This window comes from Echiichthys vipera (genome assembly GCF_963691815.1).
Source record: "Echiichthys vipera genome assembly, chromosome: 2".
NCBI classification, from domain to species: Eukaryota; Metazoa; Chordata; class Actinopteri; order Perciformes; family Trachinidae; genus Echiichthys; species Echiichthys vipera.
The window spans coordinates 16,882,573-16,904,793 of record NC_139827.1 but is presented as its reverse complement, the minus strand read 5'-3'; the positions used below and the strand labels follow the sequence as shown (position 1 = coordinate 16,904,793).

The 22,221-nt window shown below is 40.5% G+C and overlaps 1 protein-coding gene across 1 annotated transcript in view; it reads right to left on the bottom strand.

Moving 5' to 3' along the window:
• The window catches only part of grin2bb (glutamate receptor, ionotropic, N-methyl D-aspartate 2B-b), a gene marked incomplete at its 3' end in the record, with an annotated part of 79,941 nt that overhangs the window by 37,606 nt on the left and 20,114 nt on the right, over positions 1-22,221 (bottom strand). Inside the window, exons 2-3 of the mRNA XM_083921659.1 lie at positions 6,735-6,878; positions 3,012-3,282 (exon numbers count right to left, since the gene is read on the bottom strand). Of these exons, the coding sequence (XP_083777785.1) occupies positions 3,012-3,282; positions 6,735-6,878 (415 nt within the window). The remainder of the gene's footprint in view (positions 1-3,011; positions 3,283-6,734; positions 6,879-22,221) is intronic.

Below are 22,221 nucleotides of genomic sequence, written 5' to 3'. Positions count from 1 at the left end.
GGTTAACCGGAATCATTATGCAACCTACCACTGATGAGCACAGCGTAGTGCAAATACACAAGGAGAACATTTGCATATATGCAAACAAGACCATCTGTCTCTTGTGACCACATTTCAATACAAAGCTTTTTGAAAACTTATCACATAATGATGAAATAAAGATTTCAGTGTTTTGCTCTACACTTACACATATAATCATATGAATAGAGGATATAATATATATATATATATGTCTTATTGCACAATCACAGTTTTCTCCAGTGCTTTAAAAAATATTAGGATTCAGGTCACATTTTAACTAGGGATGAACTGATACAACTTTTCTCCTGATACTTACACTCAGGGTATCTGTCGACACTGAGTACCACTCCGATACCAGCATCCTCTTTTTCTCCTATTTAAAATATGTAAAAACTTTTATGTAAGGTAACCTGGCATTCATCAACAGCTACCTGAGGCGGATCGTGAACAGTACCATCAGCAACAATGATCTCTGGCAGAGAACAGGCCAACAACCTGTGGAAGAGGACTTCAACAGAAGAAGATTGGGATGGATTTGCCACATACTCTAGAAACCCCATGCCAGCATCCCTAGCCAGGTCCTTAGATGGAACCCCCCCTCAGCAAATGCTGAATTCTGAGAGAAAAGTGTAGATGTGAGGATACAAGAGCATACCTGGCCAAATCTATATTATATTTTACATTGTTCACTAACATGACTCTCGCAAGATGAATTTCGTTCCGCCTTGCTTCCGCTGACGTCGCCTGATGTGCTACTTCAACCCGTGACGCTGATGAGAGCGATGCTGGGAAAACCAAATATATATATATATATGATATAGCAGCAGTGCAATGAGCGCAATGTCGGTAAATGATCAATGTCATCTGTGCAAGGAAAACCATATTTCCCTGGTCCCCAAATCCCTCTGCTATGGAGCGATCCCAGATGGATGAGTGGAGCAGTAGCGATTGCTCTAAGACTGCAAGGGAAGTTCAGCTTCCCCTAAAATGTGACCAAAAAAACCCCCCAAAAAAGTGGTGAAATATGTACTACTGTGTGTACATTTAATTTCATTGACTACATACGCGCTAGAAAGCCTTCCTCTTTTGTTCAGAGTCAGCTCCTTATCACAGGTAACCGGCGCAGCTTCCTTCTTATTCATCCCCACAGCGCTTTACATAGTCGCTCCGCTTATACTGACTTCAATGGGGAAGCGTAGAGCAGGTTGTTCCCATTGCAGCCAAACTAAAACTGGATAAATGCTGGGCTTTGTTCCGCCCATCGGACGCTCAGTGTGTCTGGGGGTCTATGGGACAGTGGGCTGGCCCGGACGCTCGGCTTCTGCATGATGATTGGATAAGCTGTCTGAAGAAGAATCCTTTTTTAATTGACAGCTAAATGAGCGAATCAGCGATCTTGAAGAATAAACATCCACAGACCATTTTCCAAGTTTTCATTCCGTTGTTCTGAACTGATCCGGAGACTTTCCGATCCCCAGCGACTTTGTCTTTGTTAAAAACGACTTGTGTTTGGCGACTCTGTTCTGTCACTCCGTGGTTTCTTTCCCCAACGAGCACCGTCACTCACACTCACACTCACAGGCAGTCACACTTCACAGTAGCCTGGCGCAGCAGCTCCAGCTGGGCCAAGGCCGTTTAAGCGACCTCGCTCTGCTGCCATTGAGAAGACACTGGTCAAGTCCCTGGAAAAGACGCCTAGTTGGTACGACAAGGTTACAGATCATTCTATTGAAAAGGAACAAAGGGTAGAATTTACATATAAATAAACAAACACATTTATGATGTAGGCCGGAAAAATTAGCTTCCCCTTCTTGAAAGACCAGCAGTCGCCACAAGAGTGGAGCTAGGCGGAACAAAATTAATCTGGCGAAAGTCAGGTTACTTGTTAGCTACTAGAAAATATATATTATTACAGTGGATCAGTGATGAGTTCTTTCTCTTAAGGGTTGGTGTAAAGTAATATTTGAGCCCGTTACTTTGGAATATCTTACAAATATTAGTTGTTCTTGTGGAAGATAAGAAAATAAATATATCGTGAGGGAAAAAAGAAGGTAGATGCTTGATGGCACTAAGCGACGAGAGGGCATCAATGGTTGCACTTTATTTAAGCTATAACTTCAACTATAACAGTGTTCAAGACCTCACCACTCCAGATCAGGACATTAAAGCTGTTAAAGTATGTTACTCCAAGGATGTTGATCATTCTCAGTCAACTGATTTTAATTTTGAAATCTGCTGATAATACCGGTGATTGAGGGAGAGAGCGAGAGAGCGAGAGAGCGAGAGAGCGAGAGAGCGAGAGCGAGAGAGCGAGAGAGAGAGAGAGAGAGAGAGAGAGATTGACTTAGTGACATAAACATGCTATTGAAACTGGTCGCCATAACAGAGAATGGCTGGAAACAACAAAGGGGATTTGTATCATAAGTTGTATGTTGTGACAGAAGTTTATTTTATTTTCTCAAGTTTTCCAAATTACACAGAAATAAGAGAGTGTTTCATCCTCAAATTCACCTGGAAGATCTCACACTTTCTCACCTTCCCAAAATACAGACTAATTCAAACCCTTCTGGGAGATGACAACACTACTGTAGAACTGGCAGGAGAACATGTTCCTGCAAGTCACAAAGCAAGATATATATCAATCGAAAACCCTTCCTCCTTTTCTTTTAGTTCATTTTATTATTTACCATTTATATTACATTGTCTATATGTGACTTATGCTTTGGCCCATAACGTCATGCTAATAAATCCATTTGAATTAAATTGAATTGGGAAACAGAGAAAGAGAAACAGAGAGAGGTATTTTAGTGTTCTATGATTAAAAACAAAGCATCATAATTAATTTGGCATAGGTGATTTAATGTTCAAAATTTACCACGTGGTAGTAATGAGCTTACTCTGCAAAACCTTAATTAGCGGCATTTTTTTTTACAATGATGTGATATTTTAAGCATATGAAATCTCTATTTAGACGCTGTTGTTGGCTGTACCTGTAGGGAAGACAGCAGGAACGATGTCTGCATCTCCAGCCACCAGCGAGGGCACGATCCAGGTGAAGCCGTAACCTGTGAGGCCGACAGAATGGGCCACCTCGAAGATAGTGCTAGCCTCCTCCTTCGTGCAGTAGAGTAGAATAACAGGACTCTGCAGTTTCTTCAGCTGGTTCTGGATCTTGGAGTCTCCGTCGTCCACTGACATGTCCAGTAGGAAGACTTCTTCTAGTTCCCAGCCCACAAAGCTGTTATCGATGGTACTGCGGACCTAGGTAGGAAAGGACAATGTGATTTGAAAGTGTAGACTGCACACATGCTGTGGAGTTGTCAAGAAGAGATCCTGGAACAAAATTGACTGATATGTCTCCTATAGCTCCCAGATTGCAAAACTGTTCTGTCTCTACACATCTCTTGGGAGGAGGACAAGGCGTTGGATTTTTATCATAAAAAAGTCATAGAGTGTGGTCTACACCTACTCTGTAAAGTGTCCTGAGATAACTTTTGTTATGATTTGGCACTATAAATAAGATTGAATTGAATTGAATTAATTATAGATTGTGGGTAGCAATAAGTACGTTTTAAGATTGTGGATAATTTATATATGGATTATATATATAGATATATAGATTTTTTGTTGTTGTTTTTGTTTCACAGAGAAAAAAAAAGAGAGAGAGAGAGAGAGAGAGAGAGAGAGAGAGAGAGAGAGAAAGAGAGAGAGAGAGAGAGACAGAGAAATAGCTGTTCCTTAAAGTTCAGACCAAACATTCGCGATAAGAAGTTAAATCTTGCAATTACTTGCACAAGACTGCAACGTTTTCTTACGTCTTTTCAGGCTTTTTTTGTAGTTGAATATCATTTGTAGCATTATAAGATATGAATGAGAACCAGAGGTAATGAAATACTCACTACAGCTGCATTTCACGTAGTGATGAAACTGTGAAAATAATGTCTTATTTCCGAGCCCCCACCACAGCGACTTCCTGGTTGATCCGATGAGGAAGTGCCAAAGACTGCAGTTCTCCAGTGTCCAGTAGGGGCAGTTTGCACAACAGAGCAATTTCTCATTGACCCCCATGTTAAACAGGCCGTTTTCACAGCATCATTAAACCTGTTTAAAGCCTGGTACAAAAAAACATTCCAGTCTGTATGTTTAGGTCATATCTCCATGACAACACTGAGGGGTGTGAATTTTTTTGTACCAGGCTAGTTTTTATTTTATTGGTGTCACGCCGCGGTGAGGTCTGTCCTGTCTTTGGGTTTTTGTCTTGTGAATTTCCTGTTTTATTTTGAAAAGTAACTCTCCTCTCGTTTCAGGTCACTTGACCCTCCTCTTGTGTCACCGGACTGACGTCATTCCCTGATCCCCGATTGCTTCCACCTGTGGTTCCACTCCCTTCATGTGTATAAAGTCCGTGTCTTCTCCCACGTCCCGTCGCCAGATAATTTCGTACCTTGTGTCGAATGTATCCAGCGTTTTTCCACAGTCTTGTTCATGCCATTGAGTTCATTGTATCCACGTTCAGGTGTTTGTATTCCCTGTTTGATAATAGTAAGTTTAACCTTTTTGATTGCTCATGTCTCCATTGTTTTTTCCTCCTGGTTGGAGCGACCTTGTTTAAATATCTTATTTTGTTCACTTTTTTTTTGTTATTCCTCCTGTACGGAGCAACTTAGTTTAGAATTTAATTTGTTAACTTTGCCTTTTGTTTTTTCCTCTTGAACGGAGTGACTTTATTTTTTACTTTGTTCTATAACCATCGATATTCGTTTGCTCCTCCTGTGCGGAGTGATTTTTTGTTTGTGGCCTTCTTGCTCTGTGCCATGTTCTTGTCGTCGAGAAATAAATTCAGTTTTGATCCGCGAACCTCCGCATCTGAGTCCTCATTCCTGCCCGAGCCTTACAATTGGAGGTTAAAGTTTATGAATAATTAGGGGCACATTTTCTTGAGTGACAGCTAGCTACTGGCCTTTACTTCTCCTTGGAGGTATACGTCAGCCAGACGGACGTATCTCCTTCCCCCCAACGTCACATCAATGCCCTTTTTTGATATGAGGAAATGAGCCGGAGTCAAAGTCTAACAAGATGGCGACTCCCATAGGCGAGTAAAATTGGATCAATTTGAGAGAACGGACCTCGACATGCATGCTATGTCCATTTTTTATACAATCTATGCTAATTTCCCTAATTCACTGCTTTGTTCACATTTTCGGCGCTACTTCTTATTATTTATTCTATAGCTCGCTCGACCCTCTCTCTCTGTCTCTGTCTCGAACACGCTTGTTGAGCGCTCGTCCAAAACTGCCATTTGGACCAGCTGACAGTTTGTAAGTGACTTGACAAGCTGACTTTGCTACAAGTTAATTGGCTGTTGAAACGGGTGACATGCCTTACGTTTAAGATCCAGCTGCTGGCGACTTGACAAGTGGTGTCACAGGCAACACCATCAGCTGGTTTGAGACGAGACGGGCCAGTTTACACCGCTGCAACATTTACCTGCGACGTTCTAAAACAGTTTCTTCTCGTTGTGAATCTTTGGTCTGAACTGGGCTTAAGGGGATCACATCAAAGGGAGTTACACAGGTTGACTAACATTTTGTGTGCTGTATATCCGATCACACTCATTTTGTTCTGTACGAAATAAACCTGAATCTTATGTGTGCTTCATATTTGGTTGAGGACAGTAGCATAGAAAGATATTTATGATGGTGTTTGTTCTCAAAATATTTTCAAATATTTGGCAGATATACAGTTTGGACAATAAACTATACCGGTTTATGAGACTCTATATATTAAATACATTCAACATAAAGCTAATGATCTATGGGCACTAAATATCCTCATTCATAACCTCTATTAAGATGAATAATATGTTGTTGTTTTTTTAAAACAGATTGTCACTCTAGCTTTGTTCAAAGGCAAGACTTGGTGCAATTTTATCCAGAAATATGATTAGCTGACTTTCAATAACTTAATTATTTTCAGATGTGTGTCTCATGTTCAAAGTTATTCCGGATCTCATACCATCCCCTTGAAAGAGTCTCTTCTAAGCCCTGGAGATAACGAGGCTGAAGCCTCACTGAGTGGCTGCATTCAAAAAGACATGCTCGGCCAATCTGCCTTTTCAATTAAAGCCATCAGAAAATAGAACTCGCTACCCACTTTCATCAGACTCTGCCAAACCTTATCATTTTAAAATGCTTGAAATTATGGCTTAAAACCAGACAATCATGTCCTCTGAAATAGTGTCTTTTACTAGAATAATGTCATCAATTGTACATAGTCCTAGCTAAATAAACACCAAAATGAACTAAACAATTCAATAATACAAACATCTTATCATAGAATAAGAAAACAATATGAAAACCACAGTATATGTCAGGCCTCTTATAATGGGTCCCCAAAAGACAGAAGTAATAATACCTAATGTGCCTGGGACCAAGAGCAAAAGTGAATCTTTTATAGTCCATGGTTGAAAAAGTTTATGTCCATTTGCTAATAATAATAATAAGTGTCCTGTTATTTCTGGAGTCAGCTTGTATCAAAGGAATAGATATCTTTGTAATTTTCAGCCTCAACTTATTGCCAAATGGAATATCATGTATAAAGGTAGTGCATAAACACCTACTGCTTTATGCCCATAAGTACAATGTATACAGTGCATACTGTACATATATTACATGTGTGTCTTTATCAAAGTGTCTTCATATGCATTTATTTACCTTGTTCACAAAGTCCTGGTAGCCAGGGTAGTATGTGGTGACTATGGAGAAGATGTACCAGTCATACTCCTCCATGATGTTCAACATGACGGAGGCCTGCTGCTCGATGGACGGACCAAATTGGAAAAACATGGAGTTGTCGTCCTGGAAACCAGAGACAAGGAGCCAATCAGCAAACAAGGTCATGAGTCATACAGCTTGAGAGAGAACTGCAAGGTAGGGCACAGAGGATTGTGGAGCATGTCCAGCTACTCCAAGCCTCAGGAAAATTATAGTTCTGTTTATAGCTTGGGGTCGTGATTTATCTGTGCATGCTCTGTGAAGAATATGCAACAATATTTTATCTGCTGAATTTATGAGATTTAATCAGATAATTTTATTTCTGTGCAATGTCAAAGAAGGTCTTTCAACTAGTTTTGAATATTTGAAATACAGACAAGGTGCATAATTATCACATCTATCATAGCATTTTTAGTGTGCTGCAGAGAGCATGACAGGTTAGATCGCCATCAGATTCAATGATATTTAATGGACAGACATCTGTTTCTCCAAGGAGAGTAGAAGAAGGGATGAAGTAAAGGGAGCTCTTGGCGCTCAAGGAGCCTGATGTCTGGTGCCATGGATTGGTCAAGGGCGGGTCGGTCACCCATGTAAAACTGCCAAGCAACTCATCGGGACACAGAAGTCAAGATGGATTATTCACGAGTGTTAGTGACTGCAGGAGACATGGCAGAGGGGCTGTAATGAGAGCAGCATCATGTCTGGGGCCCTCTGTGTGTCCAGAGTGGATATGACTGGAGGTGTTGGGTCATGTTTTAACATGGTTGCTGCTTCACTGTTTCACAGTCTACATCGCTCAAGCGGTCAAGTTAATGTTTACATTAAAGGAATAGTTTTGGGAAGTACGAAGAGGTAAATGAGAAGATTGACACCATTTTTATGTTTGTGTGACAAATACAGAGCTTCAGGATATGGTTAGACTAGCTTAGCATGAAGACTGTCGCTAGCCTAGCTCTGTCCAAAGTGTTGCTGTACATATTGTCATAATCTAAAGTATAGGATCCGTTTTGACCAGTCTCTGCCAGATTGTTCTCAGCTCTCATGCAAGACTCTCAAGCAATTGCCGTACTACCCACATGGTTTCTACCCTGTCTGCCCCCCTGACCATCCTGTCCTGTCGTCTTCCTGGCAATCACCTCAGCCTTCTGTCCCCGACCACGACCTTCGTCCAGTCCCTCCTGGATTCCGTCTGCCTCTCTCCTGAGCTGTTTGGTGGATCCCTGCAACGGCTCCTCGACTCCCTGCCTGGCCTCAACTCTCTTTTCGCCTGTCACCATTTGTTGAATAAAGTTCATTACCAACTGAACCTGCCTGCTTGTGTGCTGCTATTGGGTCCATAACTACCAGTTACACCAGCGTGTTCTGGGTCTAGGGGTCTAGGGGTCTCTGATGAGGACCCTAACGGTCAATGCAGTCAGTGCTAGCCTAACAAAAGACCATCTTTATTTTTCTTCTTTTCTGTTCATTAACTCTGCAGTTTCGATACAGAATTTGATTAAAATCTAGGACGTTGCACACGTCACAGCATGATTAGTGAGTACCACAGTGAACGTTCTAATTAATTATCTCACTTCACTTGTCTTGGACTTGAATTTTATTTTAAAGCAGCATTTCAAACATTCACTCTTCAGCAAAGATTTACATTTGCCCCCCAGAACAACATACACTTGCATGCACTGCTACACTCTTTATATGTTTTATGTTTGTGTGCATTCGTTCACATATGTAAAGTACATGTATCCATCCACGTGTGCAGTCGGTCATACATGTTAGTCATACAGGAGGATGAGCACTCGGGTTAGATCACTGCACTCTACATCAAAGCCCATCTCCCCCTTCCTCCACTTTTTTTTTACCCATAGGGCCAGAAATGATCTGTTACCTACTTTCACTGTAATGAGGTAATAACATTGCAGTGTCAAGTGATGGTGGAGGGATCGGCAGCGGTTGAAACGATGGGGGAAGGAGTGTCTGCGTGTGTGTGTGCGAGGGCTGAAACCTGATGTTTTACCTACACTGACTAAATACACTCTGCTCTCTTCAGGAAGGTAATGATGGTAGTCTCACGCATGAACTACATCTAATGCACCATTCACCTCTAACCTCTTACTTCCATCATTGTTTGAGCATTTTGGCTTCCACGTGCTTTAAATGAATTGCAAGGATAAGCGCTAAATGTCATTTACCCTGACATTATTATTTCATCATCCAGTCATTTTCAATAGCCATGTTCATTATGTCTGTTCACCACACAAACACATCTTACTGTCTTAAAGGATGAAGCTGGTGGTATCCTTTATTCTTAATTTCAATAAATCCTATAAAGAGACCAAATTTATTAGGCTACACATTTATTAATATGATGATGAACGTGGCCACTGTAAATTATTTTTGTGTAAATCCGCTGCTGAAAATAGTCCCCAGTAGATGTGCTATTTACTACTGTTTGAGCAATGTTATTTTTAAAAAGTCTGTGGTTTTAGGAAGTTACTGAGCCTTTTTTTAAAACGAAATTAGATAATTGGCTTATGACCAGTTTTAAAGATTTGCATCCAGTACGTAGTAACAAATTAGCTTCATGATGGGTGCCACAGACAAGGTAGGTACGTTGAAATGAATGGAGGGGTGGACTTTCATGTTTCATGGGATTCAAAGTATGAAAAATATTTTTTTAAATGCCAGCCTTATCCTTTTGAAGGGTCATTTAACGTAAAAAAGAGAACACATATTGTCTCATATTTGTTGTTGTTTTGTTGTTTGAGTTGTGATTTTATGCCTCCACTCTACTGCACTGTAGAGGCGAACTGACTTTGATTTGTCATGATCTCTGCAATAAAAAGTTATATTGAAAACATTCAACAGCAACATCTCTTCGCAAAATGTCCTGGTTATTGTCTATAATTAACAAATCGATTACTGTGAATAGTTGATATAACTACTATTTCTTCATTTATTTATCATTTATTACTTTTGCGTGAATTTGGGGAGGAGAGTTTACATTTTTCAATTAAAAACTAACACCATGAGGTTATTTTATAAGACATTTCTTACAGTAGATTGAACACGTGAAATATAACCTTTTCACATGTTGACAGCAATCATTTTTGTTTAATGTTTTTTGAAAAAAATCTTTGGATTTACTTTACTCGGACATTAATATATATTTTATTTGTGTGAGCTGACTTTCCTCAGCTCCATTTCATACATTTTCTCTATGAACTTCAGGATCTTTCTTTTTTTCCTCTCACTTACTTATACTGTATCCATTTCTCATTAAACCCCCTAAAGTCCCTCGGTCTTATTATCGCTCTCTCCTGATTCTTTCTTTCTGAAAGGGAGCTCAGAGAGGTGTAATCACTTGTGACATCAAACCTGCCATTCAGAGGGATCGTGAGGGCAATACTTACTTCATTCTCTCCTTCTTAGATTACAGCTAATCATCGTCTCATTTTACTTTCTCTTTCATATCCTAATCATCCCTATTTAAGTTCTGTCCTTTATTAACATGGCATTAGTGTCAGTGTTTTTTTCTCACTCCCTCTTTCTCTTGACCCCCACCTTCGCCCTATCTTTTTCCTCTCTGTCTGATTTTACATAATGTCCTGCAGCTCCATTAGTTCATATCACAGAGGTGTGAAGACCTGTAGGGCGAAGTCTGTGTTGTCATTACCGGAGCCGCCTGTTTCCCTGCCTACTTGCTTTCTGGCCTGTCGTTTCACATCATTCACTACTCATCCATGAGCCCCAGAAAGAGGGCTGTCACCTAATTTCTAAGCCCTGTTTTGTGTCTCCTCTCTATATGTTGCAAGGTAATATCTGTGTGAGGTGGGTTACATGTTGTAATTTGTGCTGTCAGGTTTGGTTAGGTTGTTTAAAATGACTGGAGGCAATGGAGTATGGATAGTATGAACATGTCCTCTCGTTATATAAAAAGCGTACTAAAAATGACCAAAAATCAAAACATTTAGCGTTGTTTTTCCAGGATAGCTTTAGTAGTCTGGATTAAATGTTTGATGTTGTTGTTTCTGATGGATTTTTTTAATCTTGTGTTAATGAATTGGTTGTTTGCTATCCGCCACTTTCTAATTTCATCAATAAAGCATGCTGTATCTCCTGCAGAATGGGTTGGGTAGGTTGGGTTGCCTTTCCCCTTTTTTTTGCTTTGTTTTGTTTACTATGCTAAAATGACAGTGTGCAGGTAAATTCAACAAAGACTTGTATTGTGAGCATTTTAATAAAATAAATCATGTTGACAAATGTTGACAAGGCAACTCATATTTCACTGATGTACTTTCATTTGACCTTTATTTCAGTGGTAGGTCACAACCAATTAATGTATTATTGTCAGTTTAGTCTTTGCTTCACTACTAATCACACTTCCACTCTTGTTACTTTGCATTGTTTCTTTCTCATACTGAGTCACATCAAACACCACTTTGGTGCCTGAGCCTCAGCACAGGAATCTCAAAATAGTCTAGGTGTAGTGGCACTAAATCTGCAACAGATACAGTAGTTGTATGAATAAGTCACCCAAAAAAGGCTGGTAAAGGAGTGAATCACTTGGGAGGCTTTATTCAACCTTTGTGCAGATATGGCACCAGAGAGCTGGCTTAGTAACACAAACCTCTGTCTCATTCACACTCCCTGAGGTACTGTAGTGCTGCCTAATGTCAGTACAACCTCCAGTGAAGACCGTGACTCCACACCCTCAGTGAATTCAGTAGAGACCCATCGGATTATGGAAATACACAGTATGGCAATGCACACGCTCATCTGCGTAAATAAAACCACAAGGTTTTCTATTTTTTACAGATTGATCCCCACAATGCTGACGTCGCTCCTTGTCACTGTCATATCTAAATTAAACTTGTCTGTCAGAGAAGCGTCAGGGGCTGCTTCATGATTTAAACCCATAAAGACAGGTGGTAATGGGTGCATTTGATATTGCTCAGATTGCCACGGATGGTTGCTCGGACCCGTAGCCGGCGCTGAGCCTGCCACTGCGGCTGCAGCTGCTGCGTCAGTGCGCAGTACTGTACAAGAGCTGAGGGGAGCAAGCCTCGAGCAGAAGGGCTGAAAGGATTTGGCAACTCATCTCCATGTCATGCCAATGAAAGCCTGTCTCCAATTAGATTTGCAGAGGAAGAACGACAAATCGGCCCACTGCTCAACAAGCCCTGGTGGGAGAGGATTGGAGGGTAAAGAGACAGAGTAAAAGAAAGACAAAGAAGAAAGGGAGAGAGGGTGGCTGTTAAGGCTGAGAGAGATAGAGAGGAGTCTTGCTTGAGAAAACAGGCAAACCCTTAGAACTCACAGTCACAGGGGCACACAAACACACACACACACACACACACACACACACACACACACAAACACAAAAGGTGGCAGTGTACACGTCATTCCCTCCAACATTCAGCTTTTTCCACTTCATCACACTTGTCTTTCTCCACCTTTCATCTTCCTCCCTCTGTCTATCTCAGCAGCTCACAGTGTGAACACCTCCACTGCTGCTGTCAATAATCCTCAGTTTGAGCCCGACGTACTTCATCATCAGATTTCTAATCAAACACACACACTGTGCTAATTAATCTCATATTCCGCTGTTTAATTATCAATGACCCTGTTTTTACATCTCTCTGCTGGATTCATTCAGTACACTTCTTTTTAAACATCCCATAATGTTCTGATTGAATTACTCCTGCTATTTTTGTCAAGGAAATTATTTCGGAAGCAATGAACTATGATTCACTCCCACAGCTGCCAGCGAGGCCATGATTGTAGCGCTTTCTAAAGAGGACGATCTGGATACAAGGCTGCTTTTTGAACATAAAATATTGGGAGCAACAAAAAAAAAAGTAGATTTATTAAATCAAAATCATCGACAATTATTTTTAACAAAAGTCTCATTGTACTGATGGGGGCTCTATCTTTCACCTATTTTCAGACCGACGCAGTTGTCATTTTCACGCCCAGCAACCACATTGTATAAGTAGCAAATGTACTTTCACCCATCTGTACACCCATGGGTGTGTTGGTCTTTAAAAAAGGTGTGGCCACTGTTGGCCCATTACTATCTGGAGCCCACAGAGAGAAATTTTATAACTGAAAAAAAAAAAACCTAGTGTAAAGTCGAGGATGCGTTGTTTTCCTGTTACTTACAGGGTGCACTGTTCAGAAATTAAGACTGCAGTTATGTCCATAGCCCAGTGGTTAATCCACAGATCGGGACAGTCTAAAAATGATAACAACAAAAACATTCTGATTAATAGCAGATGTGTGAAATAATACATAATAAATGAGGAAAATATTAATTACCTTCACTAAAATGTGGACATAGCAGAGACCAGAGCAGAGCTGCTAAAAGCTAAAAGTTAAGTTGTCTATCCACTGCTAAGTTTATAACTACTGATTTCTGCTGCTAAAATGTCCCATGATATTTGCTGCAGTTACTTTACTGCACACATGGAAATGTTTACAGTTGAATGCAGCCTCGCCGGCCTGGGTTCAACACCGACCTACAGTCTCTTGCTGCATGTCAACCCCCTCTCTCCCCCATTTCCTATCAACCTTCATCTGTACTGTAGAAAAAACATTTTTTAAATCAAGCAAACTCAATTTTATATTTCTGCCTGATGCTGACTGCCATCAAAATATTTGCAGATGCGGTTATATATGACTACATACTGTTAATAGAAGATGTGTGTCTAAGCATGATAAACATGTTTGGGTTGGCCAGTTGGTCGAGTGTTCATATCGCTGTACCTCATGATGATATTGTCCGTCTTGAGTGATTCACCTTACCTTTCATCCAGCACTTATGTCGGCTCAAATTGTCCCTTTCCTCTTGAACAACCATCAGGTTAAAGTTTACTCTTGGAGAGCAAGATATGTTAAGACCAATTGGAATACTGACATTTAATTACTGGGAGTATACATGCTTCATAGTGAATGAACCCCTTACATTTGTAGTCTGTCCTATTGATCCATCCTCAGTGAAAAAATATCTACTTTGGGTCTACATGTCTAATAGGCAGATAGCATGACACTTGCAGAGCATTCATAAACCAGTAGGATTTTTATCTTCTCTATCACTAATGGCAGGATGTACTAGATTTTTATCTCATCTAGTAACAATAACAAGACATTAAATATGCTGGTTAACAGACCTTCTTATACTCCATGATTTAGTGTAGTAAATACTGCAACCTCGAGGAGGTCTTGTTTAAATGTGAATGATCACTTTTTGACATTTAACTTTTCAAACCAGTTCCAGTTTCTATTATTCACAACCTATCTTACAGCTAGCAGCTAAGCCGCATGTTTACATGCTGTTCAGATGAATCAGCTTTATCCTGATTAATCAAGTTGGTGATACATTTAGTAACAATGACATCATCTGCAAATCTCATACCAAGTAGGGAGAAATAGGCTCAATCACTGGCTGAGAAAATGAACAAGGCAGAGGGCCAGATAGCTTATACATGACTAAGCGAGCAGTGTTAGCCCACTACTGACAAGACTTGGAGGAAGCAGCTGCATTTAGTCACTTAGGAATAAAAGCAATAAAATCCCCTTGTGTTGCACTCTGTTTTACGGTCTTACTGTACGTCAAACTTAAAATTGTCACTTAAAAAGCTAAATATTCAATCAATGTGTTCAATACTTCCATTAATTTACTAATATGCTGAGTCATGATGGAGCGCTAACGGACAGCTGTTTTGTTTAGTCAGATTTCTGTTGTCAAAACAGGCGAAAAGGGACACATGACGAACAGCTCACACATCACCATCCAACTACCAAAGACCTGTCATCATTTAGGATTAATATCAAATGTTTAAAATCCCACACCAGACACATTTTTAAGTATTTTAAAACTACTCTATTAAAAAACTATCTTGGTTTTCCCCATATATAAAGCCAAACAAAAAAAAAGCTCAGAGGAGGAGCTGGAGAAACTCGTTGACAAACTCTTGGGCTAACCTTGGCGATCTGCAGCTAAGTTATAGTTTTGTTGTCTGAAGCCAGTGTCAGTCAGACCCAGACAAGGAATATGTTGTGCACTAAAATTGTCAACTAGCAGACATATCAGAATGGTAAGTGTAGGTAGTATCTTTTATTAGTTTTCTTATTAGTGTACAGTCCACTCTGTGCAGGAGGTTTCAGGTTTCTTTGTCATTGAAGAGTGTTTCCCTTTTTAGAAACTGATTGGTTTACATATTAGTGACATGCCAACAACAGCTTGCCTGCGATATGTTTGAATCTTAAATTTCATGGAAGTGCACAGACAGTAGACGTGACATGTCATTCTGACTTGCCATTCTGGTATGTAACCATATGGTATATTGCTGTAAGTGAAACCTATGGTAAAAGAGGCTTATGATGTCCTTAAAATCATTGTATTTTTCTACCAATACTAGTAGCACCAATAATTAGTATGCACTGTTATGAGTGAAACACAACTGTGCCTGTGAATCATGATTGTGCATTTAGATCGCAGACAATTATTATTATTATGATTTTAATTTTAGGAGCGAAGACGAGCACCTGCTTCTCCTCGTTGTTAACATATTGAATGTTTACACTTGACTGACTGGCATCAGCTGCTATGCGTTTAAATTAGATGAATATTAATAACTTTGTTATAACTTGAACGGTACTAAACGTTGGTATTGAGCTAATAATATTGTTTAAGCCCAAAGGTGGCAATTGTAAACAATACTCAGGTAAGATGGTGGACAGTTATCGCATGAGTTATGACGTAATGTTGCATCTATTGTTTTAAGATCTATGCATCTCCCCCTTCAAGAGAGGAATGTGAAAATACCTCTCTAGGAGGGGAGCAGGGGTGGGCGGTATATCAAATATATTTGTATCGCTGCTTGTTCTACGTGGAGTGTATTAAATGACTATATTGCAAATATTCTATATCTATCTATTGTCATGTAATTTTTTGGAGATGGCGGTGTTGTGCCCATCCCCCTTCACCCCATTTTAGAGGGCATTAACATAAGAAAAACACATTTTTGAATGGAGGGGAACTTTAAGACATTGAGTATTTTACAGCGTTAATACAAATTACTGCTAGAGCTGCAACTATGGTCATATCAGTTCACCTGTTTATCATCAACTGTTTATCAACAGTTCACCTGTTAATTTCCTCAATTAATAATTCTCTCATCTTCAACTGCTTATCCGGGGTCGGGTCGCGGGGGCAGCAGCTTTAGCAGGGGACCCCAAACTTCCTTATTCCGGGCCACATTAACCAGCTCTAACTGGGGTATCCAGAGGCGCTCACAGGCCAGTGTGGAGATATAATCTCTCCATCTAGTCCTGGGTCTTTCCCGAGGCCTCCTCCCAGCCTGGAATTGTTTTGAATTTAATTAAATTACATATATATTGCCAAATCATAATAAAAATTATTTCTAGACACACTAAAATAGGTCGAGACCACACACTAACTAATTTAAGATTTACAGTAGATAACAAGTAATTGACTCGTTGCAATTCTAAAATAAATAAGTCCACTCAAAGGGACAGTTCACTCAAAAATCGAAAATACATATTTTTACACTTTCCTGTAGTTTAATATTATGTAGTAGGCAGAAGAGAGGAAAGAGACATTTCTGTTGAGTTTTTCCAAATGTATTATTTAGGCGCTTTGAGCACCACACGTCGAGTGCCATCTAGTTCCATTATACTAGAGAGAAGGTAGACATACTACGACTAATATCTCCCAGATCCCAAGTTGTCCCAGGCCAGTGTGGAGATATAATCTCTCCACCTAGTCCTGGGTCTTCCCCGAGGCCTCCTCCCAGCTGGACGTGCCTGGAACACCTCCCTAGGGATGCGCCCAGGGGGCATCCTTACTAGATGCCCGAACCACCTCAACTGGCGCCTTTCAACGCAAAGGAGCAGCGGCTCTACTCCGAGTTCCTCACGGATGGCTGAACTTCTCACCCTATCCCTAAGGGAGACTCCAGCCACCCTCCTGAGAAAACCCATTTCGGCCGCTTGTACCCGCGACCTCGTTCTTTCGGTCATGATCCAGCTTTCATGACCATAGGTGAGGTTAGGAACGAAGATTGACCGGAAGATCGAGAGCTTTGCCTTCCGGTTCAGCTCTCTTTTCGTCACAACGGTGCGGTAGAGCAACTGTAACACCGCCCCCGCTGCTCCGATTCCCAATTAATCATTTTTTCATTCAAATGTCAGAAAGTACTGGAAACTGTCAAATCATAGACTAGGAAGACTAGGAAACTAGAAAAGAAATAAAATATTGACATTTGAGAAGCTGGAAGCAGAGATTTATTTGGCTTTTGCTTAAAAAAATACAAATGATTGATTATTAACATTCATGTTTTTGTTGATCCACTGGTTGATTAACTATTTGACTAATTGTTTAACAGTTTAATTCTATAGACATAAATTGAGCTATTGCACATTAGCATACGGTTGTTATTTTTCCAATATGATCTCTTACTGTAAGCTAGACATGATACAGGCAGCAATGTCACGTCAGAAGCCATTAAAACACCAGAGAGTTTCTATTCTCTAAAAGACTCCATCATGTCTTCAATTCTGCACCGTTACTGAAATGTAATCATCAACTGAATGTCTAATCAGAACAAATTAATCCCTTTGTCTCATAAGCTCATTCACTCTCATACAAACACACGAACATACACCCACAGGCATGCAATGCCCTGCAAACCTACACACACACACACACACACACACACACACACACACACACACACACACACACACACACACACACACACACTCTCTCGCTCTCTCTCTCTCTCTCTCCACTGAAAGCACACTAAAAACTAGTGTTTGCCTCAAGCTTTCTCCACTACTCCATCACTATCGCTACTGTGTGCACCACAAGGAAGATACAATTAATTGTCTGATTTAATCTCCCACTGTTACATCTGACGTTCAGGCAGCACTCACATCATGTCAGTCAAGCCCAAAGCCTTGTCCTAACACAGAGTGGCAGAGATGAAGACAGGGAGCAGATGAAATCAAGTTTTCAGAGCAACTGGTAAGTAACAGATGTGAAACAGTACAAAGTAATAATGAAAATAGCAGATAGTGGTAAAAATATATAAAAAAATCCAAATTCCCATACATAGGCTTTGATATTGAAAAATAAATATTGTTCCGTTTATTTATCTCCGCATAGCACTCTTTCACCCTGTAATTCTCACACTCTCTCACACACACACACACACACACACACACACACACACACACACACACACACACACACACACACACACACACACACACACACGCACACACAAAAAACAAACACAAACACACACAGACACACACACACACACGCACACGCACACACAAAAACACAAACACAAACACACACACACACACACACACAGCCGCGCACTGACTGCGGCCTGTGTATGCTGACAGTCTACGTTGTGTGTGCGCACAGTTTCACTCTAACTTTTGGTTGGTTCTGAAGTCTTAGCTAGGGAAGTAATGATTACAATTTGTGATGATTAAAATTGGTTGAAATGAAAAATGTTTGTTGACGTCTCATTAGACAGCGGTGAAAAGATGGCGGCGGTCGCTCCGGTCTGTTTTATCGGAGGTTCTAACTCAGTTTTGTCTTTTGGAAGTGAAAGAAGTTGTGTATCTTCATCCACTCATTTCCTGTTCTACGCGCTGTTGCTGGCAGCAGTGCGGAGGAAGTTATTACATAGATCATTTCAGGAATGCCTCAGTACGCTACGGAGGCTAGTCTGCTTGTATGTGCGAAGAATGTGCAGAGATCTCAGCTTCTGAAACTATAAATATGCTGATATAACTTAAAAAAAACATGTCAATTCCAAAGTACAAAAAAAATACAAATTACAATGTGAGTAGAACTTTGTTGATGACTGGAACGTGGAACTTCCGTTTGTGTAGCATTAAGCAGAAGATGTTGTTTTCCTGTGCAAAGTGTGCTGCATAGGGATGTCCGATAATATCGGCCCACCGATATTATCGGCCGATATTGAGTTAAAAATGTAATATCGGGAATTATCGGTATCGGGTTTTTACAACCGATGTTAGTTCTGTAGGCTTCAGCATTTCCGAGTGTACCTGAATGCAACACGGGCCGTAGGCTTCAGCATTTCCGAGTGTACCTGAATGCAACACGGGCCGTTTACAGGCGCGTGCTTGATGACGTATAACAACAACAACACGCTCACTCGTAGGTTGCTAACCGTGGCTAACAAGCTTCAGCTCGCCCGGTGCATGAGATGTCCGTGGTTTGGAAGTATTTCCAAGTGTCATCTACTAACAGTAAATGTGCGCTTTGCAATGACTGCAAGGCGTTTTGGTTATGAGAGGAGGAAACAAGGCGTCTTCCTTTAATACATCACATTTGATCACCCAGCTCAAGAAGAAGCATGCGGAGTTAAACGCTACATCTGTGCAGCAAAGTGATGAAAAGAAGCAACAGCCGACACCGAGAAACAAACTTTTTCTATCGTTCAAGATGCCGGATTCACCAAACGTGTGGAGTTCCTTGAGCCCCGTTATATCTGTTTAACGCCCAGTCGCAAGTATTTCTCAGACCAGTGCTTACCCGAACTGTACAGCCCTGTTTACAGTCACGTCGAGAAGCTAATTTCTGGTGCTGTATCCGTTAGATCCTATACAGGTTAGCATGTTGAGCTTGACTGCTAATTTATTGATTGTATTATTTGTCAAGTTACTCAGTCTGGGAAAAGAAAACTAAGTTTGTTTACTACTCTGGACTGAAGCTATGCATCTTCCTTGTTGTGATGTTGTCTGTAGTGTTGTTTGAGGCAAAATATTCTCTCTAAAAACACAAACAATTAAATGAATGGCACTTTTTTCAATAACTTATTTTGTACAGACTGTGTTTACATTTGAAAAGCCGTGTTGCATTTGTGTATGCATCCAGTGGGGCATCACATAAAATTAGGCATAATGTGTTAATTCCATAATAGGTGATATGTGATGAATTTTGGTGTAAAAAGGCTGCATATATCGGTATCGGGTGATATCGGTATCGGAAATTAAGGGTTGGACAATATCGGAATATATCGGATATCGGCAGAAAAGCCAATATCGAGCATCCCTAGTGCTGCACATTTTGGTTTGATGTGGTCATAATGTGAGTGATATAATATATATCCACCGTGTTACTCTGTCCTGTTTTCTCACTTTCATTCCAAACTGTGACCAACGTCAGTCTACCTTCCCCGCAGAACTGTGAATTTCAGAACATTTTGGCTGAATGTCATCGTGCTATCTATCATCGTCTGTTGTCAGAGTCTGTACAGGGGGGACGTCAGAGCCCCTGCCCCTCAAAAGGTCTCCGTACGGTCCTGCACCACACATTGCTACCTGGTCTGTGGGAAACACTGGAAACTTTGAAAATACCCAGATTTGATGAGCACAAACAAGTTAGCGACTGCCACTTCTGCACCCACCGTGAAGAGTGTGAGTAAAGACTCTTGCACTGAGCAGTGCTGCAACAAATGTCTTTCAGTTTAATCAAAGGTATCATTTTTTTATATTGTGGGTTGTTATAAAAAATTACTATCCCAATACCAAAATTGAAAACCAAATACCTCCCAATGAACGAATAGTCGAATATTTGGGTCCAGCCCTACCGCAAATAAACTCTACACTTCCTGAATACTTTTCAATTAAAAGCCTAACAGGAAGAGGAGGGATTATGAATTTCGAACCAATGGAAGGTAATGAATGTGAAACATTTGTGCAGAAAGTGTTTCCCTGACAGTAGCTTAACAAAATAAAATGCAAAAGTGGAAGGGACTAGAAATAATAATGAATAAAAACATCGTTATTGCTTAAAAAAATAGGCACGCAGAGGGCTAAGTAGGACATGACCGATGTTGTACTGATAGAATAAGTGCTGTGAAAGTGAACAATGTCCCAAATTTGTCAACACAAAAGGTAAAAGCGAGTTCCCATTAATAGCAAACAGCAAATTAAAACCAGGGCAAGAAATTCTGAAAACTGGCGAACTTCCAACCCTAATGAGATATACTTAAGGAGAAAGACGCAAAATCGTTTCACAGCTACGTTTGCCTGTGTAGACCAAAACAAAGTGTGCCATTAGCCAAACCTCCCTCTGCCTCTCTAGGAAGAAATAACTCATTTTAGGAAAGATCTGGTTCTTTCTGCGTCCCAGATGAATGAATGCCCCTATCTGGGAATTTGAAAGTAATAAGAAATTAAGTTGTGCTGTAAGATCATTATTGAAAATTTAAAAAAATAAACATCTCAAGTCTCCTGTGATATACTGTCATTGTTCTTGTGTGCACACTTTATATCTCCCGAGTTCTTAAGTTTTGAAAAATCTATGAACTGTAGTGTAAAAACAAAAGCTTTATTTGAGGCTTTAATAAAAAAACGTTTATGTTTATGTTTACCCTCTCTCCTCCATCTGCCATTCCCTCCGTCCTGCGTCTATCTTCCCTACATCCATACACGCTGCCTTTTCAATTCTGCTTCCCTCTCTAACAAGCACACGGGGTGAGAGTGCAGGCTAGAGTCAAGTGCAGCGTGGAATGAGAGACATACAGTTCAAAAACTTGTCATGACGTGCTTTTCTTCAGCACGTCTTGACTCCATTTCCTTTTCTGTGTCTTCTCGCCCCCTCCGCTTCTCTTGAAGCATTACTCTCATTCGCCCTCTTATAGACATTCATCAGCACCTGGGGAATGAGGGCGATTTTCTCCACATTTTCATTCACCCCAATAACTCAATTCTCTTCTGTCTCTATCTGTTTGCATTTTTTCTACCCTGATACTCTTTATCTCTGTTTGCATGTATCTCTCTCTCTTGCCTTTATCGTGCTTTCTATTAAATCAGATAGGCAGGATAAGTGTGGCAGCATGGTTACACAGATACCAGAGGCATCAGAGAGCAAAAATCAATCACTTCTCCCCTTCCCTTTCATCAGCTATCTCTATCCCTCTCTGTCTTTGTAGCCGTCTCTTTCCTCCTTCAATCTTCCCGCTCTTCTATTTGCAGCATCCTCCTCGTCATCATTATCTTTTGAATGTCATTCAGCATTTCCTTCCTGTTTCAATATGTTGCTTTTGATTAAAAGCCAAGTGCCCTCACCCTCTAAAAAAAAAAAGAAAGCCCTCCCTCTTTTTTTTTTGTTTTCTTGGAGAGCACAGATGCCGACCCATCTTGCCTCCATTTCCTCCATTTGTGGCGCACATCTCATTCAACACCACAAGACTTTTTGACTGACAGCAGCTGGCCTGTCAAAGTCGGGAAAGTCAGGAAGAAGAGGACTAGGAAGCAAAAAATTGAAGGAGAGACACACGGCGAACGCAGGAGTGAGGGATAGAGAAAGACATTTCTAATTCAAAGAGACATGCAGTGTTTCCGTGGCAACTCG